At 47.8% G+C, this 21,069-nt stretch overlaps 1 protein-coding gene across 1 annotated transcript in view; it reads left to right on the top strand.

The window, feature by feature from the left end:
* The first annotated feature begins 2,392 nt into the window (after positions 1-2,392).
* LOC135819249 (uncharacterized) overlaps positions 2,393-21,069 on the top strand; it is a 45,020-nt gene continuing 26,343 nt past the window's right edge. Inside the window, exons 1-4 of the mRNA XM_065332421.1 lie at positions 2,393-2,581; positions 4,025-4,197; positions 10,569-10,676; positions 20,948-21,055. Coding sequence (XP_065188493.1) covers positions 4,033-4,197; positions 10,569-10,676; positions 20,948-21,055 — 381 coding nt within the window. The 5' untranslated portion in view covers positions 2,393-2,581; positions 4,025-4,032. The remainder of the gene's footprint in view (positions 2,582-4,024; positions 4,198-10,568; positions 10,677-20,947; positions 21,056-21,069) is intronic.

The following is a 21,069-nucleotide window of genomic DNA, read 5'->3' as shown; positions in this document are numbered from 1 at the left end:
ACTTGCTGGTAATGTTGGTCTATTTCAAAGTTCTGTTTTCGTCATCTACAGTTTGAGTACAAACTACATACAGCCTGGGGACCCCCCCCCCCCCCAACCCCCTCTTCTCCTCTTTAAAGGGACATTGTACACTTTATACAGTTTTCGTTTTCACAGGCATTATTGAATAGTGACGTCTGAAAACTCCATACTGATACATGTAGCTGTGTGTGAACCCTCCGTCAACGTGGCAGGGTACTTGTACATTAATATTCTTTAAACTCAGGTGAGTAGCCAAGGATTTATTTATAAGAAGAAATCAGGACCAAGGAGCTAGTGTTGGTGGATATTCTAGCGTAACTTGTATCTCTTTGGTCTTCTTTTCTTCCAATAATTATTCTTTGTTGATATTGTTCAAACACTGTCTACCGTCTAACGGTCCACACTATACAGGACGGTGGGAAGGCAAAAGAAATACAGCACCTTACATGTTACATGTTACATGTTACATTTACATTTCGATTTTATTTGAAGGATTCTCCAAAAGTAAATGGATACGTATCGGGGGAGTTTCCTGGAAGGGTGGATGAGACGAAAGGGAAGTGAAAAGGGGGGGGGGAGGGCACCTGATAATTGCCATGACATGTGTGTACGGTTCATAACACTTGTCAGCCAGGAAAAATGCAGTTCTCTTGTACAGGCGTGTTGTGGAACGCCGAAAACCACCTGACCCAGTCTGAAGTACCTGTGCGAATGACACATTTTCCACATTCTTGATACTATAATTATTTTCAAGGATTCTCTAGAGGTGAATGGATGCCTATCAACGGGAGTCTCCCGGGGAAAGGAAAATGAAGGTGGCTGTCATGAGAGAGGGAAGAAGGGGCATGAAAAGGTGAAAAATAAAATTACTGGTGTAACTCAAACAGGAACAGTAGAAGCTACTTGCAAACAGGAACAGTAGAAGCTACTTGCAAACAGGAACAGTAGAAGCTACTTGCAAACAGGAACAGTAGAAGCTACTTGCAAACAGGAACAGTAGAAGCTACTTGCAAACAATTGCTATACCTTGCACAGAATACTGGTCGTGCACATAGTGTCCACGCACAGCAATAGTAAATTGGCTGGCGGATATCACGCTCTTCGTAATTCATTCGTCTTCCCTGTTCATTTCGGTGTTAGACAGATGTTAGTTGTGCGGTGTGGACTGTGAGGTTCGACACAGCATGTGAGTTTAACTCTTTACGGACTACGGACGGCACATACTGTTATCAATCGCTATATTTAAAACACGCACATCAATGAGCGTGTGCTCGACGCGATTGCCCAAGCAACAAGATACAATGTACACACATGCTGATGGCAGCCGATGGGGTGTCCACCCATACCGTAAACCTACCTCAGAAGTTACAGAGTTAAATAATCCGTGACAACTGCTAAGATTGAGCAATCTCAACTTCATGCCTGTATATCGTACTGTACAAGCGACCTGTTTGCGCACTTGCGTGAACTGCGCCCTTCATACATGTACATGTAGATCTAAAGACGTACATCAGTACAAGTCATGCCACCTGGAAAAAGGGACTATTGCCTAGACATAATGCTAGCATTACCCGGCCATGCCTAGACATAATGCTCACTGACGTCAAATGTAGATAAATCACGTGGTACATCTCGCAGTCGGCGTGCACACATCCACTAGGTCTAGGGCCATAGCTAAGGCGCACTGCATCATGTAAACAAGAGCGGGAGACGGGAGGGAGAGATGAAGGCCTATCGAGTGAGTCAGCTTTGCGGCCTGGAGCAGTAAAAGTCCCTGGGTTCCCAAGTCTGGGGCCGGCTGCCCAGTGCAAAGGGCATACTAACTTTACTCACGCGATCCGATGTCATCATTTTAGCAGCTCTGCTCATCGACCAGGGAGTCGCAAAAATACCGGTATTTTGCGACTCCTTGACATCTACCGTACGGTTCTCCAGCCTGTCGTTCTCAAATCGAATAGACATATCCAAGAAAACGGCTTGAATACGACTTAGTACTACTAGTAGTACTAGACCTCCGGATCCCAAAATAGAAGTGTTGTTGACAAAAGTGTCAAAAGACAGTCTACCAATGACGTCGTCTATGTACCATGGTCAGGTTTATGACGGGGGTGCGGCCCGCGGCGCCAAGCGCACATCACTGACTCGATGAGGTAGGAAGACCACGGAGAGGCGCGCGCACCGCGTAGATCTCTGCCGTCGTTGGATCTACGGACAGGCAGTTCATGCATCGCTTTGCGGACAAACCAATAATGACAAGAGTCAGTGAGTTTGAGAACGGCACAGATCATTCAGCTGGCGGTTGAGCCATACTGTTGACGGACAGTGAAGATGACTAGATAGTGGACTGGTATAAACATCTACTGACTAGAGTCCAGCCTGTCGTCTTTTCTAGATCAGCTTGCTGTGTCAGTGGAAGAAATTTCCTTCGCGTGGAATAATTGTATTTTACGAGTGAGTTTTTCTTTAGACTTGAGGTAGAATTCTTGCAGTTTGCGAAGTATTGTAGATGGTAGCGGTGCTTGCTGAGGGAGAGACCACGCTACATATGGTGCCATTGGTGGTGAGTACTTTTCCACCCTGTGTGTATGGTGCTTGCGTGGTGTACGTTTTATGTGTGTGTGGTGTGTCTACGTGTGTGTGTGTGTGTTGGGGGGGGGGGGGGTCTGTGTATTTGTTCATGATTGTGATTGGAGGGAAAGGGCATGGCAGGTATGTACAATGTCTGTTTATCACTCATGGCAGGAATACATCACGTGGGAGTACAAGTACAGAGCTGCTCAATGAAATCCGGTCGTGTCAAACAAGTACGTGCCAGGCGTTGCACAGCCCCAGACCTGTGCACTCTAGGCTGAGAGAAGAATTATGATGCCAGGTGAAATGCTGCAAAGCACAAACTTGACTCTCTCGACCGGATTTTATTGAGCAACACTGCATGTAAAGAAGCGCAGTCAGTAATGAATGAAAATTGTAGAGTGACCTTTATAAGAAAAAGTAAGTTTGTAAGCTAACCCAGTGAGAGTAGAGTACAGCAGTCAATACATTGTACTGATGTATGTAATCAATGTGTACTGAATGGAAGTGATGTTATCCGATTGTGTGGACCAGGCGGATGTGAATGATCATAGGAAGGTTACACCTGGTATTTTAAGAGTTATATGTATAAACCCAACATCAGTGTGCAACAACTGTATACCATGCTGTCCCGACAGAATTTCAAGTTGACGTCTTTTTTTTAAAGATGCAACGCTCCTTCCACGGGTGATGTACGACATTTGTACAGGGCGTGAACGCATCACACTTTTTCTTCCTGAAAAACAAAAGAAAACACCCCAGAGGCCATATTTGCAAGAGGAAAATCATTTTGAGTGAAAAAATCATTTCCCACATACATGTATCTGGCTGTGCTGGACCGACGAGAAATTATAACTGTTTACAGCAAGAAAGAAATCATGAAGTGACTGGCCTAGTGGGAGGATGTTTCCCTCCAGTGTGATCTACACACATTAAAGAGAGACAATACAATCAGTGATATACTCCTGAACTAACGAAGTGACGGTGGAAAGAAAACTTGTATTTCTACAAGACCAAGTTAGCAAGGTGTACAGATATTTTCCACCGCATAGTGTTCATTGGTCCGCAGTGTTATCCTCGACTTTGGAACTGACAAAGTGAGGTGGATTCTGTACCTGTATCATTCATTTACGTTATTGCCATGCCATGGAGATTTGTATAGTAATCCCAACATTATCTCATTTTTGTGAATTCATACATGTCTTGCCATGTACATGTATGTAGAGATCCTCAAGTGTGCTCACCATTCTACTTGCTACTCAAGTATTCAATTCTTATCTGCACACTTCTACTCAACTGCCAATCCAGGCAGGAGTGGCACAGTATGCCTATGAGAGTCTATTGTATTGTGATGTTTTACATACTGTTATGACAAACATAGCATACATTACCATTGACTGGAATTTCTCTCATTTTGTTTGGTACACTACAGGTGTAACCATGGCAAGGGAGACTCTTCCCAAGGCAGAGTACCTATTCAGCCTTGTAGAGAGGAATGAACATCAGCAGTTGAGGAAGGCAATCCTTCAAGAGGACAGTACCCTGAAGGAAGGTGTATCAAATCTGATATATACCAACTATGATAAAGAGAAGGAGCCATTACTGGTATGTAACAGACACACACATGTACACACACACACACACACACATGTACACACACACACACACACACACACACACACACACACACACACACCATGCTACTATAGCTTAGTTGCCGGAAAGGCCACACCACTCTGAAAGGAGCCATAGTAATTGTCAGGAGCAGAAATAGAGATGACGACTCAGGTCACTCTATCGACAGAGTTAACGGTTGCAGTGAGAATAGCAGACACCACATATGACACTCTGCTCGACATGATTGCACGATGGCCACACAAACTCACACACGTACACACGTGCACTCAAACACACCATGTAATGTAAACCGGGAAACTTTTGCGGCGTGCAACTTAACACCCCTATTAACGATGGGAAATTTTAGCGATTTGGTCTTTTCAGGTGGTACTTGTGCATGTAATTCCGTTCAAATTCTTCATTTTGCAGCGATTCCAATTCTTCAGTTTGCAGCGATTCCAATTTTTCAGTTTGCAGCGATTCCAATTCTTCAGTTTGCAGCGATTCCAATTCTGCATTTTGCAGCGATTCCAATTCTTCAGTTTGCAGCGATTCCAATTCTTCATTTTCCAGCGATTCCAATTCTTCATTTTGCAGCGATCACAATTCTTCAGTTTGCAGCGATTCAAATTCTTCAGTTTGCAGCGATTCCAATTCTTCAGTTTGCAGCGATTCCAATTCGCGTTTTGGCGGTGATCACGAAACTTGCGAAAATTATCCGCTCGCGAAAGTTTCACGGTTTACGGTACCGTGTATGTACACGCCCGTCGCAAGAGAAGCCCGCAAATCTGCAAATGCACTGGATGTGCATCCCCAGATTTTCTCTTATATAGCAACGGTAGCGAACAAGATCTGAATGAGACAGATCAAGACTTGCGCCAGATAACGGTCTAATCCACACAACTGGCGAAGCCATGTGAATCGACACACACACATTCACACACACACACACACACACACACACATGCACACACACACACACACACACACACACACACACACACACACACACACACACACACACATGTGTTCGACGCGCTCGATTAGTAATTTTGTACCCAGCCAGTCAAAATCACAGGCAAGTACATATGTACGTGCTGAAACATAGAACATGTCAGAGTTTTCAATTCGCTCAACACGCATGATGCCCCAAAAGGCAGCAAAAATGCATGAGCGTGTGGTTTCACAAGGAATTGTGCCAGATGTGACCACAGCTTGAGTTTATGCACTGTCCACTGGACTATGCTGTGGCTTCATTTCACCGAGTATCATCGCCATTCCCTGATTCCTCCAGCAATTTCAATGGACACACTCACTGTTTAACTGACAAGATACCTACCAAGGTGTCTACTCCTACCATTGGAGTTCCTACTTTTTGGCGAAGTATCTTCCTTACTACCGGTATGTTTTTCTTGTGAGATGTAGACTTCGCAAACCGTTGTCCGGTCGACAATCGTACGTGATCTCCCAGATACACTTGACACAGCCGTGCAATACGCAATACGCAATACGCAATACGCAATACGCAATACGCTTTATACAACAGAGTTTCAAACTTGGAGATCGAGTCTTGTCAATTGGTGTGAAGTGATTTTCAGGAAAGCTGCGACGGGTGTTCTCAAACTAGAAAAGGTGACTTTCGCCAGTCCTTGGCTACTGTCCTACACTCCGGCGTAACAGTAACTTGCCATAGCCCTACACTCCATCATTGCAGAAACTTGACTAATTCTTAGAGAGAAGTAGGGTGGACACACCCATTCCCACAGCACTGCAAAACCTAACCGATTCCTTTTATGTACAACGTTTCGGCAAAATTGCCATCGTCAGGTACGAAATGAAACAATGATGCCATGCCGGCCAAAAAGAAGCAGTTTTGTGCCAAAGTCCTACCGCCAAAACAGCATAATCCCGCATAGTAGAATCAGTGGCAGAGGTGTAAGCAAGACATTTAACGCCAGCACCAAAACATATCGTAAGAACAAATCCTACCGCCAAACACAGCATGATCTGGCGCCATAAGAATGACAGATACAGCGAGTTGAGCTTCAAAGGTGTAGTAGAGATATTGTTGTTGTTGTTGTTGTTCGGCTTTATTTAAAGTGGAGTTCCAAAACAGGCCTAAACCTAATGACAAAGGTCCCACTGATAATAAGAGAAAAGAAAAATATATAATAATAAGCGGACAAACAGAACCAAGAAGAAGATACAGCTGTAGTTAGATAACTAATATGAGCACGGCAGCAGGGGAAAAAAAGTCACAAACACGGCAACCGGGAAGAAAGGAGTGAGTGCGTGAGAGAGAGAGAGAGAGAGAGAGAGAGAGAGAGAGAGAGAGAGAGAGAGAGAGAGAGAGAGAGAGAGAGAGAGAGAGAGAGAGAGAGAGAGAGAGAGAGAGAGAGAGAGAGAGGAGAGAGAGAGAGGTAGTGAAGCAGATGAGTTCATCCTAGTTGACGGTACTGCCTAACAGAAAGGCCAGGCTTAGCGATTTGAAAGTGGAGCGCTTTCTTTCGAGGCGTGCTGTGTCTGGGAGCTGGTTCCACAGGATAGCTCCAGCATGGCTAATGCGCTTAGCTGAGGATGCAGTGGGGGAGACAGGAATGATGAGTAACTTGCTGCTCCCTCCTCGTGTTCGGAGAGAGGGACTACGGGTGAAAAAGCTTGCAAACAGAGTACTTGAAGATTTGTTCAGGCAGCGCCAAATGAATACAAGAATGTGCATGTGGGTGTATATGCTGAGGGTATGGGCATTCATGCGTTCAAGTAAGGGAGCCGTGTGAGTGCGAGGGGCTGCCCTGCACACCGAGCGAGCCGCACGTTTGAACAAACTATTTAGGCGCTTATCCTGATAAGACGATAGGAAAGGGGCATAGGCAGCAGATGCATAGTCAAATTCTGATAGTATAAAGGACCTGAAAAACTGAACACGGCAAGAAAAAGGCAAACATGCTGCACTTCGATTTAGTAGCCCAATCTTAGCGGCAACATTCACCCACACATACAGGAATGCTATTGTAGGAGAAACAAATAATTATTTGGATGATATCGACTGTTTCTTTGATAATACCTGAATGGAACAATGATTATAATGGAATAGCCACAGAGCCGTCATCCCTGAATATGAATCACTTACACTTGGGAAGCTTCCCTCACTGACACACCTCTTGCAGTATGCATACACGAGGTGTAAGACATAGGTGTCTCTCACTGACATACCTCTTGCAGTATGCATGCACGAGGTGTATGACATAGGTGTCCCTCACTGACATACCTCTTGCAGTATGCATACACGAGGTGTTAGACATAGGTGTCCCTCACTGACATGCCTCTTGCAGTATGCATGCACGAGGTGTAAGACATAGGTGTCCCTCACTGACATACCTCTTGCAGTATTCATACACGAGGTGTAAGACATAGGTGTCCCTCACTGACATACCTCTTGCAGTATGCATGCATGAGGTGTAAGACATAGGTGTCCCTCACTGACATACCTCTTGCAGTATGCATGCATGAGGTGTAAGACATAGGTGTCCCTCACTGACATACCTCTTGCAGTATGCATACACGAGGTGTAAGACATAGGTGTCCCTCGCTGACATACCTCTTGCAGTATACATGCACGATGTGTAAGACAAATGTGTCCCTCACTGACATACCTCTTGCAGTATGCATACACGAGGTGTAAGACATAGGTGTCCCTCGCTGACATACCTCTTGCAGTATACATGCATGATGTGTAAGACATAGGTGTCCCTCACTGACATACCTCTTGCAGTATACATGCATGAGGTGTAAGACATAGGTGTCCCTCACTGACATACCTCTTGCAGTATGCATACACGAGGTGTAAGACATAGGTGTCCCTCACTGACATACCTCTTGCAGTATACATGCACGAGGTGTAAGACATAGGTGTCCCTCACTGACATACCTCTTGCAGTATACATGCACGAGGTGTAAGACATAGGTGTCCCTCACTGACATACCTCTTGCAGTATACATGCACGAGGTGTAAGACATAGGTCACGATGTGTACGACAAACACTGTAGGTGTGACAATACAGGTACAGGTGTTAGGAAAGTGAAAATGACTCGGAATGTGACAATATGCTTTGGTTCCGGTGGTGAATAACTCACCTACACCTTTGAAGCTCAACTCGCTGTATCTGTCATTATGACAGCAGATCATGCTGTGTTTGACAATAGGATTTGTTCTTACAATATGTCTTGGTGCTGGCGTTAAATGTCTCACTTACACCTCTGCCACTGATTCTACTATGCGGGATTATGCTGTTTTGGCGGTAGGACTTTGGCATAAAACTGCTTCTTTTTGGCCGGCATGGCATCATTGTTTCATTTCGTACCTGACGATGGCAATTTTGCCAAAACGTTGTACATAAAAGGAATCGGTTCGGTTTTGCAGTGCTGTGGGAATGGGTGTGTACACCCTACTTCTCTCTACGGATGAAGCTGCAGGATGCCTCGAAATTACTTCTCATTTGCCTAATTCGTTTTTTGAGAAATGTAAAAGTTTGATTCTCCAAATTTGTACTGAGCTGCGATCATAGTGCATTGTTGCCGTGAGCTTTCAATACCAAGGATCGGCCAAAAATGTTATGAGGTCTTCCCCGGGTGTGATGTGTGAGCGTCCTTGCGGGCTCGTGTGTGTGTACATGTGTGTGCATGTGTGTGTGTGTGTATGTGTGAGTGTGTGTGTGTGTGTGTGTGTGTGTGTGTGTGTGTGTGTGTGTGTGTGTGTGTGTGTGTGTGTGTGTGTGCAAGGGCGTCGGAAGCGGTACGACTGGTACAGCTCGAGCCGTACCACTTTTGACTCCAGGTGGTCCACGCAGAACGTCCAAATCCGGTGTAAAAAAAATGGGGGTATCAAGTTTGTACATGACCACGCGTGATCGTGAGCCGCGATCCGTCACCGCGTACCCATGCACCAGTCAGGTCACTGCACCGTGTAACGCGTGACTAGACTGTCGACTACGGAACTGCATGGCATGTATGCGTCATGACTCGCACATCTACTACCATGTACCAATGCAAGAGTACATCAGTCCATCAGTCCACAAGTCCATGGGGGGGGGGGGGGTATGGACTCTTGGTAGACTCTGCTATATGTATTTTGAGGGGTTTTGGAGAAAAAAATCCCGAGGGAAGTTTCCCCCGCACCCCCTCTGACTGTCGAGCCGTACCACTTTCTACCTCCTTCCGACGCCCCTGGTGTGTGTGTGTGTGTGTGTGTGAGTTTGTGTGTGTGTGTGTGTGTATGTGTGTGTAGGGGCATGTGTCCTCCCTGGAGGAGACATGTATGAATAATGATGTGAAGCAGATACACAACAGGAAAGGCGTGTTTGTGTGTGTGCGTGTGTGTTTGTGTGTGTGTGTGTGTGTGTGTGTGTGTGTGTGTGTGTGTGTGTGTGTGTGTGTGTGTGTGTGTGTGTGGGGGGGGGGGGGGAATGTGTCCTCCCTGGAGGACACATTTATGAATAATGATGTGAAGCAGATACACAACAGGAAAGGCGTGTTGATGTGTGTGTGTGCGTGTGTGTGGAAGGGGAAGGGGGAGGGGTGCATGGTATTGAGGGTGGGGGCTTATGAGAAAGTGTGTGCGGGGGGGGGGGGGGTTTATATTATGTGTGTGTGTGTGTGTGTGTGTGTGTGTGTGTGTGTGTGTGTGTGTGTGTGGCGTGTTTGTGTGCGTGTGTATGCATGCGTGTGTGCATGTGTACTTGTACTTGTGTTGTTGTGTGTGGCAGCTAATTACAGCGAGATTACTGATTGATCTATAGCCATCAGACACCGCGGCTTGTAGTTTAAGAGTTGTACCTGTCGTGAGTGTTGGTTTCAAAGTCTTTGTTCACAATATACATACATATGTACCAGTGGACTACTTTTGCACTTCTTATTATGTTCTTGTGTAATCAATGGCACCAGTGAATCCTTTATCTGACCCACTCTGATTTAGCAGTCTATACTATGTGGGATCATCTCCAAAACCACCCATGGTCCAGACATTCAAGTTGGTGTCATAGGTGGTCGTTTCGATAGTTACTTTTAAAAGTAATCTTGTAATAAGATCATAATTATTGGATTGTCCCCCTCCCCTTCTAGGGAGACTCAAGTAACCAGTCGATGTCTGTGAGAAAGAACAAGGGTGTGGATGTGAATGTTCATCAATGTTTGAATATTAACATGCTTGTGTGTTTTCGTTTATGTGAGTGTGTGTGCGTGTGTGTGCGTGTGTGTGTGTGCGTGTGTGTGTGTGTGTGTGTGTGTGTGCGTGTGTGTGCGTGTGTGACTGCGTGCATGTGTATGTTGCTTGATTTTGTGTTCATACCATTCCTGCATACCAGGGTCGGTTGCTATACCAGGCCTGCTATGATGGCCAGCTGGAGTGTGCCTGCATCCTTGCAGACTGTTGCGGAGAAACAGTCATCAACCAGTTGTACCGCCACTATCTGGTAGGTCTGTGTGTATGTGTACTTGCATTCCTGACACCGTCCCAGGGATTGAGCACACTGCTCGGTAACTTACACTGACTGGCTTTAAATGTGAATGTCGAGGTGTTTGCATGTGTACAATTTGTGCATGTTATTGTGTCTTTCTTGGAGGTAAGGACGGGGGGGGGTGTAATGTTAGGGTAGAGGGGAGGGGGCTGTAATGTTAGGTAAGGTGGGGGGGGGGTGTATTGTTAGGTAAGGGGGGGGGGGTGTAATGTTGTTCTATTGCTTTAGTCCAAATAACAACTTACTTGGAGCTCCGGAACGCTCTGTAATATGCAACAGAATTTAATGGTGCACGTGCATGCGTACAGATATGGTGCGTACTGACTGTCATTACACGTGTTGGAAGCGCCATATGTAAAGGGATAGGAGCACAAACGGTGCCGCCTGCATACATGTGTGTGACAGTCCATACATGTACAGTCTGATCTCGCTTATCCGTTCCTCTTTTATCCGCATCCCTCGCCATCCTGAAGAAAATCGCTCATTACCAATATACAGCAGATGTCATGAATACATTCAGTTCATGTGTTCGATTATCCGGTTCCGTCGCCTATCCGGATAGTTTTGTGTAAAACGGACGTGTTCGGTTAAGCGAGGTCTGACTGTATACATATGTATGTGAACAGTACATCCCTCCCAACACAGACGGAGTATTCTATCGTTAAAGACTAGTAAAGAGAAGATTCGGATACGGTGGAAAGAGCAAACGAACAGTAGGTGGAAAGCATAAACTAGAATGGACAAAGAGAATCAGACAGATAGAGCAAACTAGAGCAGTTCCTCTCCTTTCCCAACAGAAAATGAACTGGGCATGTGTGAGTGTCACAGCAGATCAGGGTGTTGGAGGGGTCACAGTGCTGTGGGCAGACTTGTCAACGCGGAATGGTTGCTGGCGAGGAACTGGATGGTTGCCAGTGTTGCCGTCGGGTGGAAAGGGAGGTGGTGCGGTGGCAGCAGTTTGGGTTGGTGGTGGGTGATTGGCTGGAGGACAGACGACAATTGGGGGCGTCACGAATGACATGTGACGAGTTTACATTTGGCCAGTTGTCGTGTTGGGGATCGTCTCAGGAGAACTGTTGGTCTGGTCATCCGTCCAGTGGTTAGGTTCACACTGTGGCGCTAGCTTGTTGTGCACCTGCTTGTTGTGTCGTATATTGTGCTGACCATGGGTGAGGCTGGGGGCGTTTGACCGGCGGCTCGAGGTGGCAGCGTCACACTGTGATTGGCAGAATTTGCTGGTCACGGCAGGCAGCTGTAGTCAGATCTTTCACCAATGGAGTGATGTGGGGTATGCTGTACAGTCAACTTCGCTAATAACAACTGCGGATATAACGACAATTCGCGAATAACGACAGAATTTCCATGCCCAGAGCAAAGTCCCATCTAACTGTATACATTTAACTTCGGATACAACGACTATCTGAATAACGACAATTCGTGAATAGCGACATGCTTTTAGTACCCGAGGTCATATTCACTGCTTGAATAACGACTATTTGGGCTTTTGACAGATATTTCAACTACCTGTCATGCAGAAGTACCAGAACCCATGCCATACATGGCGATGGATAAAGGCACACATGCAAGAAGATGCAGCCAAGGGGGGAAGGGGTGCTTTATAATTTTTTGCTTCTAAATACGTATTGGAGTTGTAGTATTATTCTCAATATGGACAAGGAGACGTGGACGAGTAAACTCGTGAGGAGCAAGAAATGCACAACCAGTAGGTAAGTCAAAAACAAGAGAAGTCCCGAGCCAGTGAAGCACATCAAAGTTCTGGCCTACGGGAAACGGCCTGTGTTAAGTGTGACGTACATACAGCATGCAACACATACAGTCATACGTGTACAGTAGTGTACGCATAATAGAGTCCAGATATTGCGAAATCTCCTCTTGCAGGGCGCGCAGCAAGAGAGCGATAAGATAGCAAAACAGGAATAATGCTGAAGACGAAAGAGTAACGCTATTATTTAATGATTAACGGAATCTGATGGGAGTATGAACGGCACTTTCGGAACGGATAACTCTATCAGAACGCTCAGGGACGGGAGTACCTGGAGATGGACGTTGGGCGGGTGACGCTGGCTCACCATTGTCCTCAGCGTTAGCAGAACCTGCAGGTGGATCGACGATGAGGGCACTGTGGTTTCGGCGGAGAACCGAACCGGACGGCGTCTCCACGATGAGCGACCTGGTGGAATGCTCGGCAGTGACAATACCAGGCTCTTTCCTATCCGGAACAAAGACAGCGGTACCCGGGACCAGTGGCATAGCATCGAGAGCGCGATGGCGGGAGTTGAAATCCGACGCTAGCCGGGACTTCAGAGAGGCGTCTTTGGCGGCAAACGCTGTGCGATCTACGAGGTATGGCCGTCGAACGTCTGCCGACATGGGTAAACGCGTCTGGATGCGGTGGCCCATGAGGAGCTCCGCAGGACTGAAGGCATGTGCTAGTGGACTGGCACGATAGCTCTGCAGAGCAACATACGGATCACCTCCACTCACCAGCAAATGCTTAAAGGTCTGCTCTGCGCGTTCCACTAAGCCGTTGCCTTGCGGATGAAGAGGGCTGCGCTGGGTGGTTCCTTGCTCTTGAAGCCATGCTGAAACCTCTGCACTTGTGAATGGGGGACCATTGCCCGAAACAAACACATCTGGATTGCCGTGGCGAGCAAACATGGACTTCAGTTGCGTGATGAGAGAAGCTGCAGAAGTACGGGACATCTGAGCAAGCTCGATCCATCGGGAGTAGTAGTCGACAACAACTAGGTACTGAGAGCCTTGGAACTGCATGAAATCGGCTGCGACTTCCTGCCGCGGGAACTCGGGAAGACGTGAGGTCAGCAGGGGCTCCATTGGCGTTGGCTTGTCACGAGCGCAGGCTTGGTAATTCGACACGATATCAGCCAACTGGGCGCTTAGACCTGGCCACCAAACTGACTGGCGAGCCCTTTCGCGGGTCTTCGTGATGCCGAGGTGACCAGCGTGGAGCTGCTGGAGGACTTCTGGACGGAGCTGGTCCGGGATGACGATTCTGGAACCGTACAGGAACAGGCCATCTGTGATACAGAATGACTGCCGGGATGCGTAGTAGGGCTTAACGGACACTGGAGCAGACTGTAAACTTGGCCAACCGGACAGAGTGTACTGCACAAGATGTTGACACACTGAGTCTTGAGCCTGCTGGTGTTGAATCTCACTCAGTCTTGCATCGGACGCAGGGAGATGAGAAACCACACTGTCGAGAAAAGCTTCTGCGTCGTCGAGGAGGCGGACGTCATCAGCGGGTAGAGGACGCGACGCAGGTGACCTAGATAAGGCATCAGCAACGATTAGATCTTTGCCAGGGATGTGTACGATGTCGAAATCAAATCGCATTAGGTTGAGCCGGAACCGAAGTACACGTGGAGAGATAGAGTCGAGAGCACTGGTGCTGAACAGGGGCACCAGAGGCTTGTGATCTGTTTCCAGCGTGAATCTCTTACCGATGAGGTAATCAGAGAATCGGTTGCAAGCCCAGGTGAGGCCAAGAGCTTCCTTTTCTATTTGAGCATAGCGATGCTCTGCCGGCAGTAGCGCACGAGACTGGAACGATACGGGTTTCCAATCGCCGGACGGCTGTTGCTGCTGGATAACGGCACCGAGACCATAGCTCGAGGCGTCTGCAGAGACAATAGTTGGGTACTCGGGAGAGTAGAGAGCAAGAACAGGCGTACACTACAGAAGAGCCTTGATCTCTTCAAATGCCGATTGCTGAGGGGGTCCCCAGGACCAAGCATTGCCTTTCTTGAGAAGGTCGCGGATCGGCTGTAAGACGGAAGCGAGTGAGGGAGAGAACTTGCCAAGCTGGTTGACGAGGCCGAGAAAGCTTCTCACAACCGAGACATCCTGGCATGACGTGAAGTCTTGAATGCCCTGCACCTTCTGGGGATCAGAGTGGATGCCGTCTTGGTCGATGATATGACCCAAGAACTTGGCAGAAGTGACTTTGAAGAGACACTTGTCCGGGTTGAGTGTGATGCCGTTGTCGCTGTGCCGTTGTAGCACCTGGTGCAGCCGGTTATCATGTTCCTCTTCAGTGCTACCGAACACTAGAGCGTCGTCCATCTGACATGCGGTACCAACCACACCGTTCAATATCCGAGCCATTCGTTTCTGAAAATGTTCGGGAGCCGAACAAATACCGAATGGTAGACGCGTGAACATGAAACGCCCAAACGGGGTGATAAACGTGGTCAACTTCTGGGATTCCTTGGCCAAGGGCATTTGGTAAAACCCAGTGTTGGTGTCAAGCTTTGTGAAATACTTGGCACCGCCCAACTGACCCAGCGTGTGGTCTACCGCCGGCAAGACGAACTGCTCACGACGAACGTGTTGGTTGAGACGTGTATAGTCAACGCACAGACGGACTGGCCTCCCCTCCAGGTTTGGCGACAACAACAAGGCCAGCACACCAATCAGTTGGTTCGTCGACAGGGACGATGACGCCTTGCTTTTCCATCTTCTCAAGCTCCGCTTTAACAATCGGCATTAGCGGTATTGCCACATTGTCCCGCGGGCAGGACAGAGCAAATGGTTTGGCGCCTTCTTCGAGGCGAATGCAGTGAGGCTCTCCAGTGAACCTGCCGAGAGGTTTAAACAAATCGGGGTATGCAGCTCGTGCTGTCGCGGTGTCGCGAATACCGCTCGATACTTCAGAGATGTCAGCCTTGACGTCCAGGAGGTCCAAGACGACTATTGCAGGGCGTCCTAGGAGGGCCTGCTTGAGGTTGTTGGCAACGAAAATCTCTTGTCGAGACGACTTGCCCGCATGTGTTACCATTGCGTCAAACACGCCAGCTACGTCGAGGATGCTTGAGTTAGCAGACATCAGGGTACGACGACTGGGTCACAGGGCCTGCACATGTAACAGGCGGAATACACTTGCTGGACTTACAGAGACATCGGCTCCAGTGTCGATCTTCATCGTGACTGGGGAATTGTTGACTTCCACCGACACAGACCAAGGGTCACGTCCGGCATCGACGCTGCCGAGAAACATGCCAGGGGCATGCGCATCTGGCGGTACAGTATGTACAGCATCACAGGATCGTTGCTTCTTCTGGCACACAGTAGCAAAGTGCCCTTGTTTCTTACAGAAATTGCACTCAGCTGATCGAGCTGGGCATACTGTACGATCATGGTCTTCCTTATCACAGAATTGACAACTCTTTTTTGTTGTTTTTTTCTTGAAATCCTTGGATCTCTTCGAAGCAGACTTTTTAACAAAGGATATGTCAGCAGGGCTAACACTGGCGGAGCGAGACCCGGTTAGCTGAGCCATCTGGGTAGCAGTAGCTTCATGTGTCCTCGCAACTTCCAGCCCTTCGTCAAGAGACGACAACTGGTCGCCCTTCTCCAACAGCTTCTCCTGTACCGTTTTATGTCGGGTGCCGACAATCAGCTGCTCTAGCAAACGGGTGTTGACTTCACCGGCATCGGCAAATTTGCACTTCACTGCCAAGTTCCGACAGCGACAGAGAAAATTGTCAGTGGTTTCCCCCACATTTTGCCGTTGCTGTTGAAACTGGAAACGGGCCAGCCACGCGTTTACTTTCGGCTGCAGGTGGGCCTGAAAACGGGAAAGTAATTCGTCCACTTTGAAGCGGTCAGCTTCGTCTGCAAATGGCCAGGAATTGTAGATGTCCACACCAGGTCGGCCTATCCAAAGGAGGATGTATGAGCATGGCTCTTTCGCCGACTTCGCTGAGTACGGACCTCCGAAAATCAATTCACAATACTGCCTAAACGAGGCGAATTCCTCCGGGAGGTTGTCTGACTCCCATCTCATGGATGGAATAGAAAATCCAGCCATCGTTATCAGCAGCCCAATTCTGACACCATGTAGTATTACTCTCAATATGGACAAGGAGACATGGACCAGTAAACTCGTGAGGAACAAGAAATGCACAACCAGTAGGTAAGTCAAAACAAGAGAAGTCCCGAGCCAGTGAAGCACATCCAAAGTTCTGGCCTACGGGAAACGGCCTGTGTGACGTACATAGAGCATGCAACGCATACAGTCATAAGTGTACAGGAGTGTATGCATAATAGAGTCCAGATATTACGACAGGAGTGATCAGCACAACTACAATATCATGTAATTGTAGGTCTACATGATTGTCCAGTAATCATCAAACATGTCATGTACATGTCCCTGTACATGGCTCCAAAACTTGCAAAAGGCTAATTTTTCCAATCTATTCCCCTTCCACATCGCCTTTATAGTTCCTTTCAATTGTAATATGAAAATGGGGTACACGTTGGCATAGAGCATGAAAAGAGCTTCATTTTGCTATGCGTGTCATACTATACGAAAATATGGGTTCACATACATTCAAATGGGACTTCGGGTATAAGGACACTTCGCGAATAAGGACATTTTTCCGATGCCCCGCCGAGAGTCTTTATTCGCAAAGTTGACTCTACCTGATGGGGCGACCAAACATGGGTGTTGCGGGTGCCTCGTCTGTGGTTTCCCGCAGATGGACGGGTACATGGGATGGAGAATAGGCAGTGTGTGCGGAGTCAGGCTGGGCGTACGTGTGAGCCTGGACATGCTGGATACAGCCGAGACTGTGGAAGCGCAAGCTGAAGTTACTCAGAACGGCAGCAGTTGCAGCCGTGGGTGCCTCTAGCTCTGCGTCTGTGGTAGTGTAAGCTCGATCATTGGCTGGGCTGATGTGCAGCAGTACAAGGCGAGAGGCTGAGTCAAGGGCGAGCAGTATAACGGACCGTGGAAGTTCGACAATGGCAAATGTGCAGCTGAGGCTGTGCTGGCCATTTGCCACAGGTAGGTGATCCTGACATGCAAGGGGCATGGGAGCGGACACGCCAATTGCATAGATGTTGGCGACGGCTGGTGTGATCTGCACGCAGGTGCAATGCGGATGAGGTGAGCACGCGTCATGATGTTGGTGGATGCACCAGAGTCGATGAGTATGGGCAATGCTGTGCCATTGACAGTGGCTGTTACGTGGGCACTGGCGGCCGTAGCATTGTTGCAGTAATTTATGAAGGCCTCACACTCATAGTAAGGGAGGAAATGAGGTGTCTGTGAGAGGTAAACTGGGTCCTGTGGATTGACTGCTGTGCTAGTATGAGTAGTAGGTGCAGTGTATGGAGCATAAGCTGAAGTGTAGCTGGTGTCCATGTTGTGAGACTGAGAGTACAGTGGGTCTGACATCATGTGTACTGAAACTGGGCAACTCTGCGACTGCATGGAAAAGCAAGCTTTAGCCAAGTGGCCCGCCCCACTTACCACACTTGGGAACAGCTCTTGCCACTTGCAGAATCACAGCACCGGTGGCGGTGCTCTGCACAACGGTAGCAGCGCGATGTGTTGAAATCCTGCTGGCCAGGGGCACGAGTGGCGGCTGAGGCAGGTGGTTGGTTATACCACTGGTTCGCAGCTGCAGGTAGCGAAGACTGCATTGGTCGACGCGACGGAAGTGAAGCAGTAGCAGCAGGCGGCTGTGTCCTGTCGTGGAACACTGGCTGATGATGAAGGACATTGACGGAGTCGTGCGTGCGCCGGAACGCCGTTGTCTGCTCCACTGACGCTTCGAAGGCTCTGGCTGCTTTGAGCGCTTTGTCGAGGTCGAGAGATGCAGCCTCCAGCAGTTCCCTGCGGAGCGGATCAGACGTGCATCTGGTCACAATGTGATTGCAGAGGGCGACTTTCTGCTGGGCATCGTCAGCAAGGCTTCAGGTCTGTGTCGATGCCAACAAACCAGAATTACACATGTCCAATGTTTCGCCAGGCTGCTGGGTGACCTGATGAAAATGGAAGTGGGCCATGCTGGGGCTCTGCTTGGACTGGAAGTAGTCGACAACGGCAGAAAATGAGGCCGTCGAGTTCGTTGCCAGTGTTGGCTAACGTAAGAACGAGCTGCTGAATTTCCTTGCTGGCCACATACTGGAAGGTGTCTATCTGGCGAGTGGCGTCCGAGATGCCGACTTTCGGCGAACAAGAGTCGGAAACTTCACTCCCACGCAGGAAAACGGGTGGCAGCGTCGTAGAGGCTGCTGAAGACCGGGAATGGCTCCGGAGACGGTAGTGGCAGTAGGGACAAGGCGAGGATCAGGCGTTATATTGTTCTCTTGCTCTATTTAAAACAACAGCTAGCTTCGGAAAGCTCCGCAATATGATGCCAACAGAATGTAATAGTGTGCATGCATGAGTACATAGTCGGTGCGTACCGACTGTCAGTACACATGGTACAGGTGTGGGAAGCGGCATATGTAAATGTGTAGGAGCACAAACGGTGCCGCATGCATACATACGTGTGACAGTCCACACATGTATATGTGAACACTATAGGGGGAGGGGGGGGAGGGTGTTACGGGGTTAGGAGGTACATCATTTTAATAAGTTTTTGAAATATGAGAGTTTCGTTCTGTCGCCTGGTTTTATGTCAGATATGAGTAAAACACAGCATTCAGGAAGTCAACATATGACTCAGCGGAAATTAGCAATTATTTAGCTACAGTACTGTCTGTCGTGGAAGAACTGGGTGTGAGGGGGGGGGCAGCCTCCTAGCCTAGACCAATCTTATTATCATTTACTACAGTCTCTGCACAGTTGAGTTACCGTGTATACATTGGTATGCTGTGTTTGGTAAAATTCTAGCCTGGTCGTTCTTCGGTGCTTTGTTCTTCTGCGCTCGGCAGTACTTTAGAAATTGCCTGATTCAACATGCTTTTAAAAGATACTGACTACTGTAGTCAGAACAGTGTGATAATTTGCTTGTGTTGAACAATTCATGTCTCCCGTGGCGCTTATGATGTTAGCTCTAGTAGGGTTTAAAAGAGCAGATAAGTTTAAAATATTATACCACTATGGTCAGGTTATGTTGAGATGACCATAACCTGGCCACAATCCTCAATTGCCAGTTTGAGTAGAATGGGTGTATGCAAGTGTGTGATACTGGTGGTATCACTCTGCTCAAACAGGACTTGTAGGTCAATGTCTAGCTACGTCAGGAGTACTCCACCTTGAAATACCAAAGGGTTTGCAGGGCTGCTTGAACCGATCCAGTTGGTCAGGTTAACACCGGACCAACATTTCAGCCATTAACGCACGTTTATTGCTGTGGAGGTCATGTGTACCCGCCATATCATACACCAATTGTATGAAAGGCACTGAAACTACCGGACCAATCAAAAACTGCCTCCGGCGGTCCAGGTTTATCATTATGGACCTATTACTCATATAGAGTTCACCTTTTAAAAAGCAAAGTCACTAACGGATAGGAAAGGATGATAGCCAGCTCCTGTTGACCTGCCGTATGTGAAGTAATGATGTATGTCAATTTATTACCTTTACTCTGCCTTATCCCCTATCGAGTACCTCTTTGTATGCTTCCTGCAAGGGTACTGAGTGAGTCAGTAGAGTCCCTACTTCTATTGTTCAGACAACAACGAGCAGAGCATTGCAGACATTTTCTACAAGATTAAAATTTGCTTGGGATACAGTGTACATGATCATGATCATTGTTTAGTATGGCTTAAGTCAATAGGTATAATACAGTGCAACATCTTCAGTATACATACCAATTAGCAGAGATCAGATCCACAACTTGCAGGGCATGTTTCTACAGGCCCTTGCGTTCTCAACAATGTTCTTCAGCCAGTGAACATTGCTATACCTTTGCGACCGACAATGCAGTTATGCTTGTGCATGTGTGTGTGTGTGTGTGTGTGTGTGTGTGTGTGTGTGCGCGCGCACGCATGTGTGTATGTGTGTGTGTGTGTGTGTGCGTGTGTATGTGTGTGTGTGTGTGTGTGTGTGTGTGTGTGTGAGCGTGTGTGTGTGTGTGTGTGTGTGTGAGCGTGTGTATGTGTGTGTGTGTGAATGTGCATAATTATGTGTGTTTGTGCATGTGTGTGTGTGTGTGTATGTGTGTATGTGTGTTTTTGCATGTGTACATGCGTTCCTGCTTACGTGTGTACATGTGTGATGTATGTGCATATGTTGTGTATGTGTGTATGTGAGTTTGTGTGTTGTATGTGTGTGCATGTGTGTGCATGTGCGTGTGTATGTATGTGTGTGCTTATGTGTGTGTGTGCTTATGTGTGTGTTTGTGCGCATGTGTGTACTTGTTCGTGTTGTTGTGTTGGGGTCTGTACATGTGTGGTGTGTGTGGGTGTACACATGCCTACACTACCTATGTTGTTCTTACTAGAGTGGATGGTGGAGCACCACTCCACTACATATAGCATGTAGGGAGGGTTACGTCGATATTGCCAAGCACCTTGTCAAGTGTAAAGCCAAGGTGGACAAGACTGATTCGGTAAGTTGCACATC

The sequence above is a fragment of the Sycon ciliatum genome, chromosome 6, assembly GCF_964019385.1.
Source record: "Sycon ciliatum chromosome 6, ocSycCili1.1, whole genome shotgun sequence".
In the NCBI taxonomy this organism is placed as follows: Eukaryota; Metazoa; Porifera; class Calcarea; order Leucosolenida; family Sycettidae; genus Sycon; species Sycon ciliatum.
The sequence above is the reverse complement of the archived record's forward strand: the minus strand, read 5'-3'. Positions and strand labels throughout refer to the sequence as shown.